Below are 9452 nucleotides of genomic sequence, written 5' to 3' on the forward strand. Positions count from 1 at the left end.
AAAGTACAGCTTACCTCGTATTAAAACATTACCCTGATTAGCATTCTCGTCTCGAAATAGCTTAGGATATGGCCCGCCTCATTCTAATGCGACCCACAAACTATGGGGTACATTTGAATACGCCGAATTTATCACACCGGAGCCATAAATATTGTTATGACTCCGGTTATAAACAACAAAATAAATGTGGGTGTTTAGAAGTAAATATTTACACTCGGTTGCAGAAGATAGGTGCCTACTTATGAGCAATTTGTAAAATATAAAAGCACATGCAAGCAAAAATGTTGCATTTTGTGAGATAAACAATTAATAAAAGATGTATAAATTCTTGTAAACCTTATTCATTTGTGAATATAAAAAGTATGCTGTTGTGTACAACAAATTTAATAGAATGTATTCTATTAAATTTTTATATAGTCCAACTGCCATTCACGCAGTTTTGACAATGTTTGACTACTACTGTTTTACACAATTTACTTCATACTTTTGGTAACACTCAGTAAACTTTAACAATTTGATAGCAAAACCACCATCATAATCGAGCATGGATTATGAAAACCAAAACTCATATCTGTACTACTTTAAAGCCACTTTCAAATGCATGTAACATAACATAAAAAAAACGATTTTTTTACACTATCTCCCGTCAGCTTATCTCAACGTATGTGGAAAGCTGAAAAGAACAATGTTAAATATAATTTGTACGAAAGGGACTAGGAGAACCGCTTGCGTTCCTGAAAAAAAAACAATCCGTGATTTCGGGAACGGCTGTTGGTTCCAAGCCTTTTGTGTGTGTATTTTCAGACGATAATACTCTTGCTACTGAGTGAAACAATAGGGTATTTATTTGTCATGAGTTCATGATGTTAAATATATATCTATGGCCATAACATAGCATAAGAATAACTACTCGTTAGTTACTCTTGATCAATGCCTTATGTTATATTATGTTAAATCTCCACCAGTATTGCAGGCATAATCAGTAACTATTAGCGTTGCATATTCAGAATGATATAAGTGCCAGGTAACACGACTTTAAGAATCTCTTACCTGAAAATGTTTCTATGAAAAATAGTAAAAACGAAGTACTGTAGCTTATCAATCACCTTGCCACTGAATAGAAATTCCAAAAAGAATCTACTTTTTATAAAAGTATAAAGGTACGCTAAAGCATGTCTGTTCACCAATAAATTTCATAAGTCACAGACTAAACAAATGGAGCAGATACTCGAATCAGTGCTAGCAATATTATTTACCACCCACTATAATAGTAAAACAGATGTTCAAGGGTAAGGTTGAAAAAAGTAAGGCTTTCTGTGGCGACGTTAACAAATCGGAGCTATTTTTCTTACGCATCTGATTAAAGTTTCCCAAGATAAGATACGATTGGGTATGTACGTATATAGGTGGATCACACACTGTCACGAACCACGGTCCAATCAAGACTGTTTTTTTTTGTCAGCTTGAAGGTACTGGCAACAATCATTGCATGTTGCTCTAGGTTCCTTATGCTCGAACTTTGGTGCGTAGTAGTGTGTGATCCGTCTTAACGGAAAGTTCACAACTTTTAAAAAGAAACTTAGAATGTCTTGGCTTAAGGCGATGGTTCCAGATGAATCCCTTTTTGTTCTTAAGCAGTTACTAGAAATATTGTTGTTCGTAACACAAAACGGGGACAATAAATAAACGTTATTGCGTTTTATGTTACTTTGTTTTAGTATTTGAAAAATGAATTATAATAAAGGTTAAGACAATCTATCTAAATAACCGAGCGCAAAATCTTATTGCAAAAACACAAAAAAAATAAAATGCTAGCAATCTAAATGTGATACCTTTAGGCTTTAAATGTACCAAATAAATATCGATGACCAAAAACGTAAGACATGAAAAAGAAAATACATTATATGCATTAGTTTACACTCCCAAAGGTTTAAAAAACAAATAAGTTTCGACAAAGCAGGTTGCATACCAAACTAAAGTTCCACAGTAAATAGATAATCCTTTCATCTTTCGAGCGATGATAGAGGGTAAAACGGGTTAAAGAACCTAAATCAGGGGTGGTCAAAGCAACAAATGTTTTTGCGCCAACGTTCGATTTTCGCCGTATCTCAGAACCCAATTCATTTTGTTCAGCTCACCCTTTCATGTAAACTATTCAATGATTTTCGTTCCGTTTTACGGTACCCTTTCACAGTTTCTCATGTGAAAATCCAGGTGCTTTTGTTGGAAATAATTTCATAAGGAAAACGATAGGATTTTGGGAATAAACAGACATCAGATCACACGCGAGTATTGTGGTGCGATTCGTGTTTGAGTAGATTTTATGTTTTCCCCTATGGTTTTTGTTTCTGTTTTTAGAAAAATATCCTAAACAGATTTGGCCGCGGGGGTGGTATGTTTTTCGCAGATATATAAAATAGAATTCAACATTTTTCTTTGTTGGTTATCCATCAAAAAAAGATTATTATTTTTATCAACGTAAGTATTTTTTTTTTTAACAAGAACAAAGTCAAAATACCGTATCTGTGTCACAAAACAATCACACTGAATACCAATTTTCACATAATCATGGAACAAACTGTCCTGTTTTGGCCAAACCGGAGAAAGTCACGGTTGACCTGATAACGCCTGAAAGCAGATAGCCACGTTTCCTTTATAATGGGACTATAAAAATAAACAAGTATTAGGGATGTCATTTAACCCGCGCGAATAGTGCGTTACGATTTGTTTTTTTCCTCAATACATACCAAAGATTTTTTAGGATAAAAACGCAATGTTATTCGATGTATTTTTGCAACACAGTCTGTGGAGCTTTTCCCGGATTTCTCTCGGGGACTATGCGGGAAGATGGGGTAAATCGAACTAAAGAAAGGATATTGGTGGATACGATGAAACTGCATTGAAACGTTCATAAAATTGACTCGAAGAGAACATTTTTAAAGTGGTTTTCACATTAATATTTTAACCAAAACTGGCTTTATATAATCTCGATCTATAGAATACAAAGGAGGTAAGAGAAATATGTTAAGAAGCCTTTAAAGATATGCCATTTGGTTAATGGAGCAGATCTATATTCGGGTCAGATACAAACAATAACAGACAAACCCATTTTCCCCATCAAATCCACTACTTGATACAGAAATAAGTGCTCAATACATTTCCTTTTTCCGAATCAGAGTCCATATTGGGACATGTTTATGCATGTGATATATTGATATTCGTCCTCAGCTTAAAGGCAAGACAACACAACACAATAGGGGTTATTCTCGTACTAAAGTAAATAGTTTACTCTGGACCGCAATCATGAAAAAGCTTCCCGTTTTCAATGTCAATAAAGGGTCAAGATAGTTTTGTGTAGAGAGGTCCCTAAATAAATGGTATATGCAAGGGTTTGTTCTCTAGTCTGGAAAGATATGGAACGTTTCGTAAATAGGCGCTTTTCTGGCAAAACGCTAGGCGGGGTTTGGTCGTGTTTTGTTTATTGTGTCGACTGCTTTGCAGTTTGCGTATTCGGATAGAATTAGCATAGTGAAATATTTTGTGGGGAACAATAGACCGTAGCTTTTGGAAGTATGTATTTGCATAATTCGTACTACAAAAAAAAATAAAGCAATAATTTATGTATACTAATATAATAACGAGGTTTTTTTCTTTGTTTGTAAGCTTAATGGCTCCGCAACAATTGAACCGATTAAAAAAAAAACTTTTGTAAAGCTACACTATTTCTGATTAACTTAGGCTATATGAGAAGAATGCCAAAATGTAGGGAAAAACTGCTGAAAAACTTGTTTCATATATTTTTTAAATGATACACTTATTTCACAATGCATCATGAAGATCTCACCCACTTTATTATAGAGTAATGTATGTATGAAAATGGCGTGGATTTAATATTTTATATTTTGAATAATCCTTAAAGCAGCTGATAGACAGTCGGAGTAAAGATATTTATGGATGTTATGACATTCGATGAATTATGCTTTTTGTGCAATATATAGTGCGTAAAAGAATGAAGATATTTTTACATATACCATGAGCCTTTTATATAAGTAAACCATTTGTTATGGATTGACGTGCGTTCATGCTTTTAACAAAGAATACTACAAAAACAATTGAATTATTTCTATGTATAACCTATTTATTTAAAGATAAAGACATTTTATTATACGCTGTTATTAAACTGGCACCTCTGAGTACTTAAATATCTTCTGCAATCAAGTTCTTTTTCGCACCAAAGCAAAAACAAACGCCCACCCTCAATTTAGCGCAGCACCAATAACTTTCTAGACTCGCAGACAAAAGATTTACTCAGAGTGACTTTCTGTGTACGCATTTAAATCCTCATGTATTCGAGCGAAAGAATTCTCTCGAACGCCGCAGTAAACGACATTGTCTACTAGAGACAAAAGAAGCAGTGCACTTCCTAGGCTCAATTTCACCCACAATATTAACGTTCGTTTTTCCTAAAACTACTGTTTACTATAAATATTGTTTTTATGAAAGTTCTTCTTCTTTCGTGTCGATGACATGTCTTAACAAGAGAGTCAGGGAAATTGTTCACTATGACAATGATTATGGTATTAGGTTTCCCGGGTAGGAGGAGGTCCTTGTAAAACACTGGTACTCAGCCGCAATCGGTTAGACTGGAAGCCGACCCCAACACAGTTGGGAAAAGGCTCGGGAGATGATGACTATGAAAATTGAACGTGAAAAATCATAGCACCTAAACAATTGTTTTTCGAAAACTGACGTTTATTTTGTCAGTGAAGTTTAGCACTACTCATTTAAAATGGCACAAACAAGTGAAAGAATCGATGTGGGTTAGTGAGAACACCTTTTGTAAACGTTTCCATTCATCACGGGGTAGAATGAGACTGAGGGCCAGTTGTAACACTTTGATGTTTGCTGTTGTGGTCTGTTGTTTTAATGTGACGTTTGATTTATTTGTTTTTATGCCTTTTGTAATGGAAAGTGTGAATTAGAGTGACTATTGCTACTATCATGAAATGGGCCTGATGGTCACAAGTACCTATGTCTAACTGGTGTTGTGACTTTAAACATACATGCATGTACCTACGTATTATTTAGGCAATACGCACCAATATGAAAAATATTAACATGGCTCATACTACTCGCTTCATTTTTATATAAAAAAAGAAAATATATAAGGTGAAAAGTGTTTAGAAAACTGCAAAATTTTGTCATCACAGATGTTTAAACTTCATTTCAAGGACCGTCCCTCAACTTTAAAGTAAAAAATATCATTTTTATCAACCGACTTTCATAGAGGCTATTAAATTCAAAGTGTTGGCATAAAATTTTAAATGACCATTTTTCTTAATAATCTTCATATCACCGACCAGTTTAGGGTTACATTGGCGCCAACTAGGTCTTTAGTAGTGCCAAATCTCGATAAATGTATTTCCGATAATCTAGAATATCTGGGTCGTCTCTCACAATAGCTTGAAGAATATCTGTTCAGTTTCAGATATTGTAAGGTTTCTGATTTATGTGTCAGCTCCAATTATTATATGGATCCTAGTTTTTGGCACGACAGGTATTGTAGTTCGGAATGGTAATATTATATTAGTAAGAATTTCGGGTTTAATATTGGTAATATGTTTTGTTAATTCTTATATTGTCAGTTTAGGTATACAGGTTTCTGGATGGTTCGAAAAAGTCACCACGGCCCTGGTACATAAAGAGCTTAAGAAAGAACATGGTGTATTATAGTCATTAAGAGTCTGTCACTCACGCACACTGCACCTCCGGGAGGGGTCATTTGATGATTTAACATAAAAAGGTGTTAAGGTTTTTAGTAAAACTTGTGAAGAATTTTTATCAGGCTTAAAGAGTAGTTACTGTAGTAGTCTTAGGAGTAGTTACAAAAACCTAGACTGTTTATGGCCGAAAACCTTCACCTTAACTGTTAGTTCGTTTGTTTAGGTTAGATAACTTCACTGCAGGGTAATATAATTTATCCAGTTAAAGAGATTACGCTTTTATTACTACCTGAATTTTTACACAAGGCTGAATTTTATTACGCGCTTGACAATGAAAGATATGTTTTCAAACAAACATTTAGAAGGGTTGGATTGCAAATAGAGATTAGTTAGATAATGATGTTTATAGAATTGCAAAGGAACTATATAAAAGAATAGAAATAAAAGTTTTCTTTGGCCTACGTTTATCAGTGGACGGCAATTGGCTGATATGATGCTGATGATGATGATAGGTGTAGAGACACTAACTGTAGCGAATTTAAAAACAGGCGACACAAAATGTGATTTATTCAGATTACAAAAGGTGATATATTTTTTGAATAGATGATAAATCACAACATCATAAAAACACACTATGTAGGTTTCATTTTGATTGTTATTTTGATTGATATTCGGTTTCGCACTCCTCCTACACGGTTCTCATAAAAAGGTTCTATTCTGGGATATAAAAGAAGTATTCACTTGATACCTAGTTATAATGGCAGACGAATAAGCCCAATATTATACAAACAAAAATTGTAATCAACCTCGAAAATTCCTAAACAAGTCAAGCAATATTAAAGGCTAGGCTAAGTAGTCTCTACCAAACATATTTGTATCAAATAACCTTAAATTTAGAAAATCATGTTAAACGATGACTTTTAAAAATCTGGACAATAATGTCATTAATTACAGAAGTAAATGCTCAGTTATTTATTTATTTGCATTGGCGAAAATCTGGGTCGTCACAATAATAGATAAAAGAAGACTAGATTAGACCGAGGTCGTCAACGCTGCTAATACGCGTTTACTTACATATTACCACATTATCTCACTGTCTTTTCTTGTAATCCTCTAGAATCATTTCAGCTCCTTTTTCTGCCACCATTCCTGTCGGACCATTGGTGTTACCACTAGTAAGTGTCGGCATAATACTAGCGTCTACTACTCGGAGATTATTTACTCCATGTACTTTCAACCGAGAACTTACGACTGAAGTCTTTGGATCCGGTCCCATCTTACAAGTTCCTACAGGGTGATACACCGTAAGCACCATTTCTAAACAAACGCATTTCCAATACTCTCTACTATCCAGTTCATACACGTTACATGGTCCCCACTCCATCCTTCCTAAGAATGCGTTAATTTCTTTCATAACCTTGGTGTTTTGTATTTTAGTTAGAATCCTTATGCCCGTTGCTGCTGTTTCTAAATCTCTGGGATCGAAGAAATAATTCGGGTTAATGATTGGATAATCTCTAGGGTCATTTGAATTTAAGGTTATATTCCCTGTAGATTTTGGATGCAAAAGATTGAACAGTTGCAAATAAACTGCATATTTCTTATTAAGTTCAACGATTGGGTCTGCGACTTCGTCTTTGTATCTGAAACGTATTTTCAAAGCTTGTTGAATTAAGGAACTATTTTTCCAAAATAGTGAAAAATGAGTTTGGAATTTTGGGTAAGTGGCTCTTCGTGTGTCTGAGAAGAATGCTAGTACGTCAGCGAAACTATTTTGTGCTAAATATCCTGTGCGGTTGTAAAGATACTGTATGACACCAAATTGTTGTTCTGCATTGTTCAGTTCACCTGGTTCATCCGCGTACATTATTATAGGTATAATACAGTGATCTTGTAGATTTTGTCCTACCATTGGTGAATCAACTATAACTGAAACGTTCTTTGAACTTAGATGTTCTTCGGGGCCAACTCCAGACAACATCAGAAGTTGAGGTGAGTTTATAGCTCCTGCGCTTATAATAACCTCTTTGGTAGCGTAATACGTAAAGTTCTGCGAGCCTTGTAATACTTCTACCCCGTAAGCAGTTTTACTAGAAGGATCTATTAATACTTTTGTGACCAAAGTATTTTTTAGTATTTTTAGGTTTGATCTGTGTAGTATGGGGTTTAGGTATGCTTTGTTATGGCTTTGCCTTTCTCCGTTAGCAGCTGTACATGTTAAAATTCCTGATCCAAGTACGTTCGCGACATTTAAGTCATCAACATTTTTAATTCCAATTTCGTTCCATGCAGATAGAAGCCTTGAGTAAATGGATGCAAAGGTGCTGTTGTATTTGTTTATAACTAATGGCCCTTTGAGGCCGTAGTGATCTCTGATTTTCGGATTTTTCAACGCATCCATATTTTGAAAGCTTTCAGCTTTTTTGAAGCATCTGCGCACTTCTTTTACGCTCCAATCAGTGTTACCTGCATCGTACCAATTTTGATAATCTTGATCATTTCCTTGAATGTATATCATAGCGTTAAGGTTACTGCTGCCTCCCATCATTTTGCCTCGTGGCCAATTAATGGATCCATTAATATGAGCGCGGTTGGTTACTCCATTGTCATTAGTTACGTAACCCCAATCATATCTGGTCTTCCACATTGCTTTGTCCAGACCTGGAATCTAAGTATCCAATATCAAGTAACTGATAATTTGTTGTTAATATCCTAATCACTCTCTATGTTACTTACATCAGCTTCGATGGGGGCATCACCACCATATTCAAGTAGTAATATTTTCCATTCAGCTATAGCACTCAGTCGGTTTGCTAGAACACTACCGGCTGTTCCCGCCCCAACTATTATGAAGTCAAACTCTTCATAATCTGCAACAAGTTTAACACTATCAGTATGGTATCCCATATGATAAAGGCGCACAATATTCATCAGTATTTGATGCTCAACGATTTTGGTATGTAATCGATCGATTGTACTAGAATGCACATTAATACAATTAAAAGCTTGAGCAAGCGTCTAACCTGATCTACATCAACCATCAACTAAAAGTATCTTTCCTCAATTATCTATTAGGTATTGAAAAGATTTACGTACTTTACGAGGGGACAGTGACGCGAAATTAAAACATTGAATGATTTACCTTGAACATTAGAATCTGCTATTAATCCTTCTGATATTGCACACTGTGCAGCTGCGAAGAACTGTAAGGCTGATGCGAAGACTTGAGGAGCAGTCCCCGTCGTTGGAGTCACACATGATGCGTTATAGCTTGTAACAAAAACAATCTATTCATTAATATTCCTTATTTACATTTAGACAAAATTACAAAAGGAAGTCAAATAGGCAACTCCTTGTATAACACTGGTACTCAGCTGCGTCCAGTTAGACTGGAAGCCGACCCCGACATAGTTGGTAAAAGGCTAGGCAGAGGATGACCGGAGACAAAGTTAGAATGTTCTTTTTGAAAAGCAGTTTTTTTTTATAAAATCGAAGTAATTGATTAAGTAAATCGTAAGTAAAATAACATTTTAATTATTATAACTCTGCAAAAAATTATTAGTTTACATTTGAATAAACAAAAATATTGCAAAGTTGTGTCTTACCACTCCATCCTACGTTCGAAAATTCACGAACAGTGTTCATTTTGCTTTTCGTTTTTTAAGTCAGTGTTAAGTGTACACAGAGATAACCCTACAATGGTTTAGTGTGGTATTAGTAAATGTTAAA

The 9452-nt window shown here is 34.9% G+C and overlaps 1 protein-coding gene across 1 annotated transcript; it reads right to left on the reverse strand.

Annotated features, from left to right (window-relative positions):
- Nucleotides 1-6712: 6712 nt before the first annotated feature.
- On the reverse strand, nt 6713-9452 carry LOC110378382 (ecdysone oxidase). The gene is made up of 4 exons (XM_021337612.3): nt 9329-9452; nt 8866-8993; nt 8460-8593; nt 6713-8391 (listed from the first exon to the last, which is right to left on the reverse strand). The coding sequence occupies exons 1-4, from the start codon at nt 9334-9336 to the stop codon at nt 6814-6816; spliced, it is 1848 nt and encodes a 615-aa protein (XP_021193287.3). The 5' UTR covers nt 9337-9452; the 3' UTR covers nt 6713-6813.

Source organism: Helicoverpa armigera, chromosome 2 (genome assembly GCF_030705265.1).
Source record: "Helicoverpa armigera isolate CAAS_96S chromosome 2, ASM3070526v1, whole genome shotgun sequence".
Taxonomy (NCBI): Eukaryota; Metazoa; Arthropoda; class Insecta; order Lepidoptera; family Noctuidae; genus Helicoverpa; species Helicoverpa armigera.

Excerpts from the sequence above, each read along its gene's own strand:
- LOC110378382 (XM_021337612.3), bottom strand. Across the intron at positions 8,594-8,865 it reads AGCAGATTCTAATGTTCAAG|ATTATGAAGAGTTTGACTTC; the intron begins GTAAATCATTCA and ends AACTTGTTGCAG. Across the intron at positions 8,392-8,459 it reads ATGCCCCCATCGAAGCTGAT|ATTCCAGGTCTGGACAAAGC; the intron begins GTAAGTAACATA and ends TTGGATACTTAG.